General features: G+C 32.6%; 1 protein-coding gene across 2 annotated transcripts in view; it reads left to right on the top strand.

The window, feature by feature from the left end:
- The window catches only part of LOC11415080 (disease resistance protein RPV1), a 28909-nt gene extending 12178 nt beyond the window's left edge, over positions 1–16731 (top strand). Inside the window, exons 4-10 of one of the 2 annotated variants that reach the window (XM_024785679.2) lie at positions 5703–6156; positions 10850–12044; positions 12355–12567; positions 12674–13792; positions 13877–16047; positions 16201–16317; positions 16402–16731. In XM_024785679.2, coding sequence (XP_024641447.2) covers positions 5816–6156; positions 10850–12044; positions 12355–12567; positions 12674–13792; positions 13877–14335 — 3327 coding nt within the window. In that variant the 5' untranslated portion in view covers positions 5703–5815 and the 3' untranslated portion in view covers positions 14336–16047; positions 16201–16317; positions 16402–16731. Of the gene's footprint in view, positions 1–5702; positions 6157–10849; positions 12045–12354; positions 12568–12673; positions 13793–13876; positions 16048–16200; positions 16318–16401 lie in introns of those variants that run through there. The other variant, XM_039826577.1, reaches the window with a different exon arrangement.
- Positions 16732–19217: the final 2486 nt, after the last annotated feature.

Raw genomic sequence — 19217 nt, 5'->3', positions numbered from 1 at the left:
TTTCTCGTGCATGCGATTTCCCCTTTGGATATCACCACGTAGCCCTGAGATTTCAACACCTTGTCTTTGTTGCTCGGTGATTATCCTTTGAACTTCGGTTTGCATCCATGCCCACTGATCATTATCATATTGCCCACCGACTTCTTCATCGTGGTGCACTGGATCATCATGCAAATGTGCACCTTCCTCCTCCTCATCATCACCATCATCACCATGGTCTTCTTGTACCTGTGGGTTAGTACTAACATAAAGCAAATTTTCCACCACCCCCGTGTCAGTCTTGGTCGGGTTAGGCAGAATAATCAGACATTGAGCTCTATTCAGTCTAAGCTCATATTGGTAATTTTGAGGCGGGTCATAGGGCCTCACAATGAACATAGTGACAAGGGTATATATATCTAGTCTATTGTTGCCCTCAATCCTATTCAGCCTGCACTCCTCACCCACACCAAACTTCTTAGCAATAAAAGTGATGATTCCACCCACCACTATCTCACTTTTCTCATCCGATTTCTTTTTAGCAACAGAAACAAGATAATCAAGCAAATAGTAGCAGGTGTTCACATGTTGTGTATTCAACATAACCCATAGCATAAATAGCTCATCAGTCCTAGTTGCCCCTATTTCCTTCCTACCCCAAATAGTGCAAGCCATAACCCTTTGAAGGTACCTAAGCACGGGATTATGGATATTACTAGCCTTATTGGAACGAGAATTATATTGCTCTAGCCCAATGATACTCTTCCAAAAGGAAACAGGGTCATAGTTGGCCGACTTTAAAGTGTGATCCCAAGAGTCATGAATGTACCCTTCATTCGCGAGGCCTATGTCTAAGCGAAAATTTTCTAGAGACATCTCATAATCAAGATTTAAAAGCCAGAAGGAGACTTTATGATTGGGGTTCTCCGATTTTGACTTATCCTTAGTGAAGGAAAGTGAGCTCAAAAACTCATAAGTGAAATTTTTAAACCCCCGCATAGGCCTCAGCATCTCAACCCAACCTAGGGTGTTTAACACCCTAACCACATTATCTCAAATACCTAGTGCATTCATGGCACCAATATCAGGGTACCTGCAAGTAGATATAGGTCTAGAGGCAAGAGTTTTATACCTACTCCTTTGTTCGACATCCTTGAATTCGATGCCGTGGTTCCAGACTGCTACTTCCCTTTTTCCTGCACCACTTCCTGAGCTTTCCAGCTCCTTTACTTTTATTTTTGAACCATTGAACTAGTTTGACTTGAGTTGGTTTGGGTGAAGGTTAGGTTTTGGTAAGATTTTGTGTGGGAAAGGTGGTTTTAGTGATGGGTTTGGGTTTTAAGTAAAAAATTTTAGTGTTAGGGTGAAAATTGATGAACATTTTGGGGTTTCTGGGTTAGGGTTTGGGGTTACACGAATTTGGTGATTTATGGGTTTTGATGGATGATTGTTGTTTTTGATGGGTTGATTGGGTTTGGGATGAAGTTTAGAGTTTATTTGGTTTAGAAATTGTGTGATTTGGTGAAGTTTGGAGAGAGTTATGGAGGTTTAAAGAGAGAAGTTGAAGGATGAAAGAGGTTGTGTTGTTTAAATGAGGGAAGAAGAAGGGAAAAAATTGGGTTATAGGAATGGGGTATCGCGCACGGCCATGCCACCACAAGCACGGGTCGTGCCTCTCCTTCTGGTTGGTGGGTTTAGAATTAGGCACGGACAGTGCCAATGCTTCTGGTTAATAGGCCCCATTTTTTTTTCATTTTTCTCATCAACTTTGGATAATTACCTACAAAACAAATTAAAATAACACAAAATAAACAAAATAAAAGCAATTAAACTCGTGGGTTGCCTCCCACGAAGCGCTCGTTTAAAGTCATTACCTGGACGGTTAGGAGCACCTTCAAAAAGGATCAAAAAGATCATATTGTGCAGACGATGTTAAAAAACGTTATTTCACACTATGATCATCAATCATGCAACAAGAATAAACAGTATGGTCCTCATTAAGACTGGCCATTTCGAATCCTACTCTCTCATCACTCACTTGAAAAACAATCCTACCACCCTTAACATCTATGATAGCTCCCGCAGTGTGAGGAAGGGTCTTCCCAGAAGGATAGGAATTTCGGAATCCTCATCAATGTCTAATACCACAAAATCAGTTGGGATATATATCCCTCCTACCTTAACGAGGATGTCCTCAATAAATCTGGCAGGGCGGATGGTGGTACAACCAGCTAATTTCAAGGTCATCTCGGTAGGTTTCAACTCACCTTTACCCATCTTCTTAAAAAGGGACAAAGGTAACAAGCTAATACCAGCCCCTAGATCGCACATGGCTTTCTCAGTGGTTTCACTCCCAATCACACAAGGGATGGAGAAACTACTTGGATCTCCAAGCTTTGGAGACGATTTCTTAATGACAGCACTACATTCCCTTGTTAAAGTTATTGTCTCTAATAAAATATCTTTAATAAAATATTTCACAGAACATATTAAAACATATTAATCCCTATCATGGTTGATTGCTATTGAAACCCTTTAAGTACGAAACTTTATTGTCTTGAGGTTTGCTAGACTATTATCATGTTTCGCAGTCCTTGTCTAATTTCACTTGTTCCAATATCAAACTTCATCTTTCGATACTTCGCTTGATATTTATAATGTTGAAATAACAACTATTAAACTTCACATTTCGGTCCTTCGATTAATACTTGTTATTTCATTAGAAAAACGGTGAAATAGATTAAAATATAGATTTACATAAGATTAGGGTTCGATGCTTGGTTTGATAGGGATTAGGTCATTAGACTCATCCAACAATCTCATGACAAAGAGGTCTACTCACTCATGTTCATTGTAGACATAGAGAAGAAGAAGAAGAAGAAGAAGAAGAAGAACATAAAAGTAAATAGCAAGAAAATAAAGAAGAACTTTTATCCAAAGAAATAATTGTCACTTAGAATTTCCAAGAATAAAAGATGAAAATATATGTCTGCTAGCTTCTCTATTTATAGCTAAAAACTAACTTAAGCCCCAAGAAATATATCAATAGAATGTTCCACAAGAAACCCATGGGCTTTTAGGTCAGAAATAAACTAAAAAGGCACCTGAATCAAGAATCAAAAGTAATAAAAGGAGGAGCTGCAGTCGAGCACGGCCGTGCCACCACAGGCACGGGCCGTGCCAAGCTCTCTGGTTGTTGGCCTCTTTTGAAATATTGGAGGCACGGCCACGCCATTACTAGGCACTAATTTCAATTTTGATACTCACTAAGTGTATGTTGGGTTTGGCGGTGGCTAGAATAGATTCTAACAAAATTAATTTTGATAGAATTGATTTTGGTTAAAATTGAGTTGCGTGTAAATTGATTTGTGTTTGGATACTTTTATGCAGAAGTGATTCTTATTAATTTATTTTGTTTGGATGGTTGAGATCAAAATTACTTTTGAAGGTATAATTACCAAAAGGGGTGTATTTAAACAATATATTTACAATTTTTGGTTTCAATCTAAACTATTTAAAATATACAACAAAAATTTAAATAACTTTCCAAAATAGAAATGAAAAATTAAATCTATATTTTTCCTACTATAGATAATTATTTAATTTATGTTGGTATAATTTTTTTCATAGAGTCGTTCATTAATTTTAAAAATAAATGAATGCACAAAGCTTAACCAAAATGTCTATATATAATATAGGGTTAATTAAGTTTTTAGTCCCTAAAAATATTTACAGTTTTGTTTTTAGTCCCTATAAAATCAAATCAAATTTTTTAGTCCTGTGACATTTTCCTTAAACATTTTAAGGACAAAAAATGTTGATGGAAATTTTTTATAAGAACTAAAAATGCTAATGGAAAATTTTTATAGGGACTAAAAATGCTGATGGAAAATTTTATAAGGACTAAAAAGTGTAATTTTATTTTATAGGGACTAAAAACAAAATTCTGAATATTTACAGGGACCATTTACTTAATTAACCCTATAATATATAAATGTTAAATAATATTATGTAGAGTTATATTACAAAAATGAAATTGTTGGTTGACTACAAAATAATTATTAGAGTTATATTGCAAAATTCATGTGTTGCGAATAAGCATTATGTGACAACAGTTGCTGGATTTATTTGGTTACCAATCAATAGGCAATTAAGTAAAAAGTTATTAAGAAAGATATATAAGAGGTCACAGTTATGGTAGAATTGATACTCTTAAAGGCAAAAGCTACAAATTAGAGTGTTGGCTAGAATCAATTCTAGCAACAAAAATTGCTTCTCTCTAAATGATCCAAACATCTTTTTAGTACAATAGAAGTGAGTTTTAAGCGAATTGCCGTGCTTTTGAGGGTGCAAACAGGCATCCAAACATAGGCTAATTATATTCACCTTTGAATGAACGTGACAATTTCAAGGAGGAAGTAGCAATAACCGATAACTTTATCCATGCATTGTACGGGTGCTTAGACTAGTTAAAGGTGTGCCCACTTTATTTGACTCTAGATGATCCTCCTGATATTGACATTCCGCTGTATTCATCAATACGCACAAATCTGTCTCCCACGTTAATTAGCTACTCCAAAGTCCTTATGTCCATACTTTGCAATTCATATCCATCAAGGTAACTCTTTCACGAGGGCCGTTCGAGATATTTTAGAGCTCACTTGTAATCTTATAATGATAAATAATTAAGCTCTAGTTAAACATATTAGTATTGGTTCAAACATGACTTATCTACGAAAAATGACATTTAATAACAGATTTTGTCGTAAATAAAAGCGTTATTTTTTTATCCTACACCTCAATAATTATACTTTTATCCCTACAAATATTTGAGGCCTAGTACCATAAAACTCTATGCTCTTGCCAAGAGACGGCCTTGTCTTACTTCCCTCGCATGAACGGTATATAATTTTTTTTTTTTGTGGTGGTCGGAGTTTGAACACCGAACCTTGCATATATTATGCATTATCCCTATCAAATAAGCTAAACTTACGATGACACACGACATATAATCTAAAACAATATATAAAGATTTTGAGTTGAATTTTTTATTTGTTTTAATTATACTTTTAAATAAATTTGTCTATAAAAATGTATATTGTTTGTATTTTTAAAAATTGTCCATAAAAATGTATATTGTTTGTATTTTTAAAAATATAAGAATTTATGTTATATTTATTATATTATTTATGAGATTTAAAAAGATAAGCATGTTTCGTTACAATTTAAAAATCATAAACATCTATAAATATAATCAAAATCTAAATATTATAAAATAATTGTCTATATTTTCTGTAAAAATGTTTGTTTTTTGAAGGAATTTTCTTGTAAAAATGTTATTCTCTCTTCTGGATGTATAATTTCTTTTTTTTTAATGTGAATGAAATAATCAAATAAATAAATAATTTTAAAATAACGGTAGTGTTAATTTGTGCCTTTGGGTCATGTTAAGAAATTTAAAAGAAGAAATATTCTTTAAAATTTTGTACAATTAATGATTAAATACAATGCACAAATTTCAATAAATTATTTCTATATTAAAATTATTAATTTGTAGAGGGTACAAGTTAGCATTTCCCTTGAAACAAAAAGGGACACCGTGCATTTAATATTGATCACTTCTTAGAAGCAATGTCTATCTCCCATATTTCACCCTCATTTGACTCTAGATATTCCACAATCCACACTCTGTAATTCATATTCACTCATGGCTTCCCTCACAGTCACATGTCGCTTCAAGTACGATGTTTTTCTCAGCTTTAGAGGCGAAGACACCCGCCACGGTTTCACTGGCAACCTCTGGAAAGCTCTTGATGACAAAGGAGTCAGAACTTTCATGGATGACGAGAATCTTCAGAAAGGGGATGAAATCACACCGTCACTTATTAAGGCAATTGAAGACTCACAAATCGCCATAGTTGTCCTCTCTAAGAATTATGCTTCATCATCCTTTTGCTTACAAGAACTTTCAAAGATCCTTGATACCATGAAAGATAAGGTGGGTCGTTTTGTTATGCCAGTATTTTATAAGGTGGATCCTTCTGATGTACGAAAGTTGAAAGGGACATATGGAGATGCGATGGATAAACTTGGCGAGGCCAGCTCCTCCAGTCATAATAAATGGAAGGACTCTCTTCATCAAGTTGCTAATTTGTCTGGATTTCCTTACGAGAAAAGGTATATATCTATCATTTGTTTATCATTTTATTTGATAGTTCAATGTAGTTGTAAGGTGAATATTTATTTTTATTTTTTAATAAACTAAATGACAATAATAACATAAACTCTTAGATAAAATATTAATAATATTGTATTAATAATTGAAAGCTTAAAACCGTAAATTTTCGATCAGCTGACAACAATTTTACCATTGCGACGCCAACCCACAATTTAAGATAGATGAATATAAAAATAAAGAGACAAAATTTTATCCTTATAATAATTTAACTACACGACTTGAGATAAAATTACTGTATAGTTCTTTATCATGCTCGGTTAGATATAATTTTTATAATAATATCTAACTACACGATTTGTATAATAATTTTTATGTAAATCGTGTAGTTTTTTTTGAGTAAAATTTCAATTACCCCCTGAAATTTCACAACGTTAGTCAATTTACCCCCTCCTTCAAATTTTTCTGTTAGTGAACATGACGTTTTGCAAATAACCCCCTGAAGTTTTGCACTTATGTGCAAAATGCCCCCCAAACTTAAAAATTTATATTATTTTTTTCTTAAAAACAAACAATTAATAGTTAAATATTAAAGCTAACTATTAATTTTGGATTTTGGAAAAACTACATACATATATACATCAAAATAGGGAAAAATGTGTATTTTTAAAGTGACAATAATGATTATTTTTAATAGATAAATTATTATTTTTAGAGGTTTATAAACAAATTAATAATCAGATTTAAATTTATATTTTCTCCTTCACCATCTTAGTCTTTTAACTCCTCCAACTCCTTCAACAATTTGCTCAAACCATTTAAACTAAACAACCCCCAATATTAATCCACAAATCATCCCATTATTGTCACTTTAAAAAATACATATTTTTCCCCATTTTGGAGCCTATTTTGATGTATATATGCATGTAGTTTTTCCAAATTCCAAAATTAATAGTTAGTTTTAATATTTAACTATTAATTGTTTGTTTTTAAGAAAAAAATAATAAAAAATTTTAAGTTTGGGGGGCATTTTGCACATAAGTGCAAAACTTCAGGGGGGGTATTTGCAAAACGTCATGTTCACTAACAAAAAAATTTGACGGAGGGGGTAAATTGACTAACGTTGTGAAATTTCAGGAGGATAATTGAAGTTTTGTTAATTTCAGAGGGGTAATTGATGAAACTTACAATTTCAGGGGAAAATTGACTATTTACTCAGTTTTTTTTGTTGACGAAATGTAAATCGTGTAGTTAAAAATTAAAGAGAATATAATATTTTATAGAGCTAATTATATATTATTTACAAACTTTGCTTTCTCATTGACAAAATTTTAAATTCATCCCCTAAAAAAAATATATAACTCATATCTACGGTTTATTTTTTTTTTATTTTTTTTTATAAAATCTGGGTTAGTTTTTACCACATACACCAACTACCATCTGAAAAATATATTGGTTCTGTCTGTCTGATTGTGATTTTAAATATCAATGTACTAGCAATTTATTTCTTTTGATAATATATCTTTTACCGTTATTTGTCTTTCTTTATCACGTATATTTTTTTAGAAGCTTAATTGATATGTTAAATAGTAAGGAGAATGATTTATTTTTTTTTCACACAAAATAGTAAAGATAATTTTTTTTTTAAAAAGCCAAAATGAAATTTCAATAAACGAACATCTTTACTTTTCCTACACAAAATGTATTGAAGAGAAGTAAAGAGAAAAATCAAGTTACATCATAAAGAGGTAAGAGATACCATAACGAAAATAAAAAGAATCGTTACAAGAATTACCTACCACAAATGATAAATCCTTTTTGAAGAGAAATATGATAACAAACAAAGCAATAATTTTTCTATTAAAAATATACGATAATATGTTTCATAATTAATTTTCAAATCCTTAAACAATAAACAAGGACAATTTTAGTTATAATAAATAGTTTCATGTGCACTTTTAATCCTCCAAGTATCATAATTGTGTGATTTGAGCCCCTAATCTTTTTTGAACGATTTTGACCCCTTTGTTTTTCTCCTTTTTGATTTGGTAGCCCTCTCATATTTTTCCTTCAAAATTAAATTGTGGTGACATGATTGATTAACTGGACACTCAACTCATGATTTTTCTTTTAAAATTAAAAAATCTAGGCTTAATTAAACGTTTGGTCCCATAACTTAATTGTTGTTTTCGATTTGGTCCATAACTCTAAATTTTTTCTGTTTGGTCCCTCATGTACACATCCGTTAGTCAAATTGATCTCAGTAAACTTTAACTCCAAATGTATTAGGTGGATCAATATTATAGGTGATCCACCATATACCCTATTAATTTTTTAATTCCAGCCCTTTGATCTATTTTTCAAAAAAGGAATGGTTAGAATATAGAGATCTATTGTATCCATCGGTGCACCACCAACATCAATTTTTTTTTTTTTGTTTTGCATATCTTCATCTTCTTCCCTTCTCATCTTCATACACTCATACAAAAATTCAATAAACCCAAAAAAAAATTCCAAAAAAAGAGATAAAAAAAACCCAAATTCTTCATCATCATCATATTCATTCATACATTCTTCAAACATCTTCACCTTTATCACATTCTCTTTTCTTTCATCTCTTCTTTGTCACATAGCTCTCTTTTTTCCTCACTCTCTCTGGCATTTCACCGATTTCAATTTCACAAACCCATTCCATCTTTTCTTTCATCCTCACACAAACCCATTTCACCAATTTCAACTCTTTCATTTTTTCTTCAATCATTAAAACTAGATTCAACCAAAAATGAAATTCATCATTTAAAAAAATTCAGATTCAACCCAAAATCATAATTAAAACTCAGCTTCATACTCCATTAAAATCCATTGTTTCTCATTTATTCTCCATTAAATTCAGATTCAACCCATGGTTATCATTAAAATTCAGATTCATTCTCCATTAAAACCCAGAATCATTCATTCTCCAGATACAACCCTTTTTTGGTTCATTTCATCATCATCATCATCATCATCATCATCATGAATTAAAAAAAGAAATAACATAAACGAAGAAAAAAGGAGAGGGAAGAAATAATTCGCTATCACTGTTTCGTAACAGAGAGAGAAGACAAGATCCACGAGCAGGGGATTGAAGTGTCATTAGAGATGAAATTGAAGGAAGAGAGGTCACTGGATTTGTAGATTTTTTTGAATATATATTATTTGGGTTTCAAAATTGAAGATAAAAGATTTGTTGGCAAGGCTGGAGTTTCAAAATAAAATTGTATTTGTAGATTTGGTTTCTTTTCACCCCTTTGCAACAACAACAACCTCCTCCTTCTCTTCCTCCAATCTCACGTTTCAACAACAACAACCTCATAACTTCTATTCAAAAAGCCCCAATTTTTATTGAGCCCTAATTTTCCCTTATTTTCCAAATTCGAATTCTGGGTAGATGGTTATGATGTTGTTGTTGAATTGATGACTGAATTTTGGATAGATGGTGATGATGTTGTTGAAAAAACCTCAAATTCTTCCTTCTTCATTATTTTCCCAAATTGAATCCAATGTAATTGAAGCTGAAAAAGAAAAAGGAAATTGAAGTTGTTGTTGTTGTTATTTCTGGGTTATGTTGAATTTGTTGTTGTTGTGTTTTTTACATTTCTGGAATTTTTTAGAGGGAGAAGAAGAAGGAAGATATGAGAACGTGAGGAGAAAGAAGATGAAAACGTGATGAAAAGAAAAGAAAATTATGTGGTGATGGTGCACTATTAGATACAATGGACCTGCAATCCAGTGGTTAAAATCACATCATACATATTATACATTAAAAAACTAACGGTCAGGACTAACTTCACTAACGGAGATGTACATGAGGGACTAAACGGAAAAAATTTAGAGTTATAGGACCAAATCGAAAACAAAAATTAAGTTATGGGATCAAACGTTTAATTAAGCCAAAAATCTAACTCCAAAAAATATCAAAATGTCTGCCACCTTAATTAAAAGTTTGATTCATTTGCAAGTGTACAATCTGATTTTTAGCATTTGTTTTAATTTTGACAAAAGTCACCCGATTATAAGTGTTGAGTGTACAAATGATATCACATCAACATAAATTTTGGGAGAGAAACTATTAAGTTATGGGGAAAATCTAAGTGGAGGAAAATCCTAGGCTTAATTGTATGTTTGGTGCTTTATGTTTATTTTAGGTTTTAAGTTGGTCTCTCATGTTTTAAAAGATTTTAAGTTGGTTCAGAACGTTATTCACATTGGAATAAGTTAGTTCCTTCCGTCACTTGACCGTTTAAAGTTTCAAATTGACAATATGGGTGATTGGATTTAACTTATTTAGAAAATCAGTTTTAAAACATTTTTTTTGATTTATTAACCTCAATATCATGTTGTGGAAGGGACTAATTTATTCCAACGTGAGTCATGTTTTGGATCAACTTGAAACTTTTAAAACTTAAGGGACCAACTTGAAACTTTTAAAACGTAAGGAACCAACTTGAAACTTTTAAAATATAAGGGACCAACTTGAAACCTAAATTAAACATAAGGGATCAAACATAAGAAGTGGGGGCTAAAATCGTCAATTGCGATAGACGGAGGGCGGAAAAACAAAATTTAGGTTTTTTCTTTCAACAAATAATACACGATTTGAGTTAAAAACATAGACATACACACTTGAATGAACTATTTTCTCTTATTGGACAGGGATGGGTATGTGCATGAGTTTATTGAGAAGATTGTTGAAGAAGTCTTAAGAAATATAAAACCTGTTGCCTTACCTGCTGGTGACTTCCTTGTTGGAGTGGAGCACCAAAAGCAACACGTGACTTTGCTTTTGAATGTTGGGTCTGACGATTCAATCCACAAGGTAGGGATTCTTGGGATTGGTGGAATAGGGAAAACCACTCTTGCTCTAGAAGTTTATAATTCAATTGTCAGTCAATTTGAATGTTCCTGTTTTCTTGAAAAAGTTAGAGAAAATTCTGACAAAAATGGGTTGATATATCTCCAAAAGATCCTTCTATCTCATATTTTTGGAGAGAAGAACACAGAGATAACAAGTGTTGGAGAAGGAATTTCAATACTAAAAAAAAGGCTTCCAGAAAAGAAGGTTCTTTTGCTTTTAGACGATGTTGACAAGAAGGAGCAATTAAAGGCTATTGCAGGAAGTTCCAATTGGTTTCGTAAAGGCAGTAGAGTAATAATCACAACTCGGTACAAAAATTTGCTAATTAGCAGTGGAGTTGAAAGAATATATGAGGTGAAGGGATTGAATGATGAAGATGCTTTTGACTTGGTAGGATGGAAAACTTTAAAAAACGATTGTAGTCCACGCTATAAAGATGTTTTATTAGAACAAAAGTATGGAAGAGAATCTGATGCAAACAAATTGCGTAGACTGAAAGATTTGAAGAACGACGAAGGCTACGCAAATGTATTAAAACGTGTCGTAGCATATGCTTCTGGTCATCCACTTGCTTTGGAAGTCATCGGTTCTCACTTTTCTAATAAGACAATAGAACAGTGTAATGATGCACTAGATCGTTACAAAAGAGTTCCTCATAACATGATCCAAACGACACTACAACTGAGTTATGATTCTTTGCAGGAAGAAGAGAAGATTGTGTTTCTTGACATTGCATGTTGCTTCAAAGGATGGAAATTGACAATGGTTGAAGGAATACTTCATGCTCATCATGGTCATACCATGAAAGACCAAATTAATGTGTTAGTGGAAAAGTATCTCATAAAAATAAATGAGTCTGGTAATGTGACATTACATGATTTGGTAGAGGATATGGGAAAAGAAATTGTTAGACAAGAAGCACCTGAAGATCCTGGAAAACGTAGTAGGTTATGGTTTTCCGAAGATATAATTCAAGTTTTAGAAGAAAATACAGTGAGTAATAACGATATGGATGATTGGGCTTTTCATCTTTAACTTGTTATTGTAGCTAATTCTCAAGTTACTTTTTGACTTTCTGCATTATTTATGTTATTAATATTCACAATTTATACATACATATAATGATGTGTCGTTATATCTCATTAGTTTACGTAACAACACATCATTATATTATATGCATATACATAATTTTAAACACCGAAAGTTTATATAAATTAAACTCTTAATAAAATTTAAAGATCATTAAATATGTGGTATACAGTTCTACTCTATATTTGGTTGATTTGTCCTTTTTTGCTTATAGGGAACAAGTAAAATTGAAATGATACATTTCGACGGTGTGATTGAAGTACAATGGGATGGAGAAGCTTTCAAGAAGATGGAAAATCTCAAAACACTCATTTTTAGTAATGATGTTTTTTTTTCTGAAAATCCCAAACATCTTCCAAATAGTCTAAGAGTGTTGGAATGCCGCAATCACATGTGTCCATTTAAATGGGAGGGCTTTCTCACAATGGCAAGTGTAGCATATTTCTATCTTTAACCCATTAATAATTCTGGTTTAATATCATTCATATATAATTCTTATTTATTTGCTGTTTTATTTTTTTGTTTTGTTGCAGAAGTTCCAGAATATGAGAGTTCTAAAACTTTATTATAGTGACGGTTTAACACAGATACCTGATATATCTGGTCTCCCAAATTTAGAAGAATTTTCAATTCAAAATTATGGGAAATTATTCACAATTGATGAATCGGTTGGATCTTTGCGTAAGCTTAAAATCCTGAGGGTTATAAGTTGCACCGAAATCCACAGTCTTCCATCTCTCATGTTACCCTCTCTAGAAGAACTTGATCTTTCATATTGTATTAATCTTGAGAGTTTTTCGCATGTGGTAGATGGGTTTGGTGATAAGCTTAGAACCATGAGTGTTAGAGGATGCTTCAAGCTAAAGAGTATTCCACCTCTTAAGTTGGATTCACTAGAAACAATGGACCTTTCATGTTGTTTTCGTCTCGAGAGTTTTCCACTTGTGGTGGATGGGATTCTTGGAAAAATTAAAACTCTGAATGTTGAAAGTTGTCACAATCTCAGGAGTATTCCACCACTCAAGTTGGATTCGTTAGAAAAACTTGACATTTCATATTGTGGTAGTCTTGAGAGTTTTCCACAAGTGGAGGGAAGGTTTCTTGGAAAACTTAAAACCTTGAATGTTAAAAGTTGTCGGATTATGATAAGTATTCCAACTCTCATGTTAAGTTTGCTAGAAGAGCTAGATCTTTCGTATTGTCTTAATCTCGAGAATTTTCCACTTGTAGTGGATGGGTTTCTTGGAAAACTTAAAACCCTGAGTGCTAAAAGTTGTCGCAATTTAAGGAGTATTCCATCTCTCAAGTTGGATTTACTAGAAACACTTGACCTTTCAAATTGTGTTAGTCTTGAGAGTCTTCCACTTGTGGTGGACGGGTTTCTTGGAAAACTTAAAACCCTACTTGTTACAAACTGTCACAATCTTAAGAGTATTCCACCTCTGAAGTGTGATGCACTAGAAACACTTGACCTTTCATGTTGTTATAGTCTTCAAAGTTTTTCACTTGTGGCTGACAGATTATGGAAACTCGTGTTGGATGATTGTAAGGAACTTCAGGAAATTAAAGTGATTCCTCCATGCTTAAGAATGTTATCTGCTGTAAACTGCACGTCGTTGACTTCTTCGTGCACAAGCAAATTACTAAATCAGGTTTATGATTTATTTTGTTTTTATTTGTAATTTATTTTATATTCTTTTTGATATAGTTAAACTTGAATTATTTATAACTAACAGGAATTACATAAGGCTGGAAACACTTGGTTTTGTTTGCCACGGGTGCCAAAAATTCCAGAGTGGTTTGACCACAAATACGAGGCCGGATTGTCAATTTCTTTCTGGTTTCGTAACAAGTTTCCTGCCATAGCTCTCTGTGTTGTTTCTCCATTAACATGGGATGGTTCTCGACGTCATTCTATAAGAGTGATCATCAATGGAAATACATTTATCTACACAGATGGTTTGAAGATGGGTACGAAATCACCGCTGAATATGTATCATTTGCATCTTTTTCATATGAAAATGGAAAACTTTAATGATAATATGGAAAAAGTACTTTTTGAAAATATGTGGAACCATGCAGAGGTTGATTTTGGATTACCATTCCAGAAAAGTGGAATTCATGTATCGAAAGAGAAAAGTAACATGAAGGATATTAGATTCACCAATCCAGAGGTTGATTTTATTTTACTCTAGGGATGTTGAAGTAAGTATATCATTCATTTTACCCAAAAAGTCATAAATTTTCTTCCTGTAGTGTTGATCACCAAATCACAATTATAGGTTGGACTATCACTAGATTGCTGCGTCTGGGTAAAAAGTCTCCAACTTTTCAAATATTTGACACAAGGTTGATGTTATTGCTAAGATACTATCCAGTTTAAGGTTGTATTTTGATATTCTCCCTAGTTAAAACTTTGTACCACCGACATTTCTGATCGAAGGCATGTGTTGTGTTCGAATCATGTCTACACCAACACATGTGGTTACATTGAATCATGTCATTTTCTCAAATTATGATGGATATCGACGTGTGTTTGTGCATAAGTGCACCATGTGCAGATGAATTTTAGTCTTGGTGTTGTAAAAAATTATGGATTGTGTTGGCAGACTTTTTTCGCAATTGTCATGGCTAATTTGTGAAAGATGAGAGTGCCATGACATTTTATGCCGATTATGACTACCTCAAATGGTGATTTTTTGGATTTCCGCATTCAATCATATTGTTTAGTGTATGTTTGGATTCACGGTGAGTTTGACAGAATGTCGTTGCGCCACCCTGATTTTGGATAAGCTACGCTTTGGAGCTTCTACAAAATCATGGTTACCTTGATTTCGGTAAACTCACCGTGAAACCAAATATCCACTTCGTGTGTTTTTAATGATAGATTAACGAAAAGACCGTGAAACCAAATATGCACTTTGTGTGTTTTTAATGACTATATAGTATCCCTTTTCTTTTAATGATAGATTAACGAAGGGACCATTGTTTTTTTTTTGGAATAACGGTAGTGTGTTTTATTTTCAGAAACTTCTCATATATTCATCTAGCGCAGATGAAATATATACTCCTTGATTTGCCTCTTCTACGACGTTTTTTTTCCAGACTTTTTTTTTAATATGCATCTTGAGGTCACATTTTTTGATTTAAGGGTATTACTCTTGTTAATTGTATTTTCTGTATTTTTCGGAACAATTTATGCTATCTTAACGATGGTATATGTGATCTTACTCGATTGTTAGCTTTGATTTGAATTGTTATTTTAGATGTTTAGAGTTCACATTTATAAATTCAATTTGAGGGAGTACGAGAACTTCATTGGTTGTTGTGTCTGAGTTATACTTCTGATGCGATCCAATGTAATCAATGTCATACTATCATTTTTTGGTAACATAGTCCCAAGATTTTGGAATTCATGATTACTAATGTGATTGCATTTTGGTTTTCATTATCTGCATGGTACTCTGCGGTGGGTATATGTTAAAATGTAGCTCCAAAGTATTGCAATCACATACGTTTATTTGGGTCTGCCACAGCTATATTTATTTTTGTTCTTAGTTAAGTAAAGAAATTTGAAAGTGTGACTGTTGCAAAAGAATTGATTTCATCACTTCAATTTTGATTTTAGTTTTTTGGTTTTGCTTTTTATTGTGGATATAAGGTTTCTAATATCATACTCCACAACCACACTACCCAGAGCCATTTAGACGAAGAGCTTGTAAGTTGATTTCCAAAGATGGACCTGTAAATTTGCATTGTGTTTTAAGCCTGCAAAAAGAGTGCTCGCCTTTACACTCACAGAAGGCGGTGATGATTTGGACAATAGAGTAGACATGTCAAAATTAAACCAAGCAGAGGATGTTCTGAGGACCGAAAATCTTTTGATTTGGTTTCCCTATCTCGGGAGGTATGCCATTTTGTTTTGGACTTGTTCTTAAAATCATACTTTTATATTCATTTATTATTTTATTTTGTACCTTTCAAATGCAATTTTATTGTAAAAGCAATTTTTTCTTTCGTTTAAGTAATTGACTTCTTGTTAATTGGTTTCTCAATGCAGGTAGAAGAGAGCCTTAGTCATTCCTTTTGGGAAACCAATGTAGATCAAACTGGTTTGGATGCATCGGATAACACTCCTTCATCATTGGTGGAACTGGTTAATGTGATTGACTATTTGGTATGTTCTAATTCTATTTTATTATAATTCACACAATTTCCCAGTAATAAACAATCTAGCTAACTAATCTTGTCCTCCCAATAGGAGTAGCTGAGGAACAGATTGAGATTTTGGAAAAGATTGTGCCAGACCGGCTTTCCAGGAAGGCGGTTTCTTCTGGCTTTGCAGTGTCAAGAATGCATTAGATTTGGACTCGGTTCTATCAAGACTTCACAGCAATGTGATCAAAGAAGATGAATGAAGGGTTTTTGTTGAATGGTAATTGCTATGTTGCAAATGATTATTGGTTGGTTTTTTGCACTCATTGGTTTGGTTAGAACAACCAGCTATAGTGAATATCTTGGCTGGCACATAGAGGGAGTGTAAGAAATGTAAACTGAGATTCTTAGGGGGGATTGGAATTGCGTAACACAATTTCGATCATTATTCGCACTTAAGTTTTCCTTCTATTATTTGGTGATATTTTTATGTTAAGGCTTGTAGTTTCATACATTATATTTTATACAGCAGTACTATTTTTATGTTGCTCTAGGTAGAATTATCTTTGTTTCCCTTTTACCGCGGAACAAAATTTCTTACTAAGACTTGTTATGATATTTTTCATCTTTTATTAGTGATGGAAACTGGAAACCAATCCACCCATTGGAGCAAGTGTCATGCTGAAGTTCTATTCATGCTTGATGTTATGTTTTATTTAGTAATAATTGAATTGATTTGGATTTTTGGTTTGGATGACGTTATATATGCTCAGTTACCCTTGAATGTTCTTACCATCCTTCTACCATTTTTTTTCTATTATTTTTCCATTTTCTCTCCACTTCTCTATGAGTTTATCTCTCTCTAACATTTTTGGAACAAAACAATCAAGGATTAAAGCCTGCCATGCATCAACAAGCACCCAAAAATCGCATTCAAGAAAAGTAATGTTACGTAAAAGGCACTGGAAGAAAAATCAACAAAATACGCTAGTTGCTACCAAATTTTTTATACGGATTGTATTTGTAGCTAACTACAAGTTTTTTGGCTGCCAATCAACTAAAACACTACTTTTTACGTAGGAAATATCTTTTGTTTTTAATAATTATAATAATATTAATTTATTTTCTATTTCTTTTTTCTTTAAAAAAATTACTAACGTTTTAGACGGGCACTCCGTACCCGTTTGTACTACTCTTTTTATTGCGATGATGTGTATACATTACAACACTACAACATAATTGAGATCTTGTAACAATTGAAAATTGTAACGAAATCAAAAGAAAAATGTTACTAATTAAATTTAGTAACATTTGAACAATTGTTAGGTAAAGCTTGTGTTATTAAAGAGATTTAGTAACATTTTATCATTTTATCGTTCGAAAATTGTGTTTGACACATTTCATAAGGCTGAGAAACACGAGTAAAATACGCTTTTGAACATTTATGCAGACAGTGGGTTTTGCATAATTCCAAAGCACTTCCAAGCCATTTTTCGGCCAGTTTTTATCTGTAATTTAACCAGAGCATTTTCAAAGGCAATATAACTTATACAACTTTTAAACTCAGTCATAAACAAGTAAAATACAATATCTTTTACAATTGTCCATAATTAAATCAAACCGACATTTGGTTCAAAATACACAAAAGTTTGAAATTCATCAAAACGTTACACAGTGTCCATAATTAAACAACACATTACAACTCATTACACATCATTAAATTAAATCCCTACTTACATTCAACGCAATTGCATATGGAACGAACATACATATATAATATATTAACTTCCACCATATTCCGAAACATAAATCTGACATCGCTATCGTCACGAATAAGCCAAGGCATATAGCTTGCCGTTTTCCATGCGTATTCATCTCTATCTTCCCCTAGGTCTATGCATGACATTTGACCAAACAAGTGACGTGTATATTGATTTTCACCAAGATGCTCAAAATAAGTGTTAAGTTGTGCCTTCAAATCATCAAGAGAGTCTGTCGGTGTTCTCATAACCTTAATTGTCTTTTTAAAAGTGGAGTACCTAACACGACCTTCAATTTTTGCAACCTCGGACATGTTTCACTTGACAAAATCTTTAAGAAAAGAATCATAGATTAGAACAAAATTAAATGAAATGTAATAACGAATAAATCAAGTGTGTAAACATTAATAACGAATAAATAAATATTGCACGAGTTTCACCATATAAAAGTCATATTATCATATATATCAATATAAATTACATAATGTTAATTATATATTGGCCACAAAAAATTGGTGTTACAATTTCGATCCTAAAATATACGTCGGTGTGATTTCTACCAAAAAAAGGACTAACATCGACAAAAAAATCACTCATTAAAGACCAAGTGACTGGGGAAGATCAAGTGAATTAGAATCTTCCTCATTTTTCCGCAATAAATTCAAATTGTTGCTTTTGTTTTTAGGGAGTGTCCAACAAAATAGGCGCCGCTTTGTTTGACTCCTTTTGTGGTTTCGGCGGTTTTTTTCCACTTTCAATAGCTATGATGTAACAGCCCGATTTTCCGTTAAAATTATTTTTAATTATTTTATATGTGTTATATGTGTTTGCATGCGATTATCTGTCATTGGGTGCATTTTCATGGGTTTCCGTGTTAAAAGGGTATTTTGGTCATTTGTGAGAACGGGTAAAATTATAGTTTTGGTGGGAATTACTTTTAGTGATTAGTGAGAATAGTTATTTCATTAAGTTACTAGAGTAAATTGAGATTTTACCGTTTAGTGATCGTTAGTGATATTTTACCATTATTAGTTAAAATGTCGTTTGGAGTGTAGAAATATTTTGGTTTGAATAGAAATTGGTTAAGCCCACTAGAAACTAAGTTAAGCCCGTTAAGGGAGATAACATGGGGGTTGTCTTAGGGAAATATCATTCTTTTCAT

The sequence above is a fragment of the Medicago truncatula genome, chromosome 6, assembly GCF_003473485.1.
Source record: "Medicago truncatula cultivar Jemalong A17 chromosome 6, MtrunA17r5.0-ANR, whole genome shotgun sequence".
Lineage (NCBI taxonomy): Eukaryota > Viridiplantae > Streptophyta > Magnoliopsida > Fabales > Fabaceae > Medicago > Medicago truncatula.
Note: the sequence above shows the minus strand (reverse complement) of the source record. Positions and strands in the feature narration are given on the sequence as shown.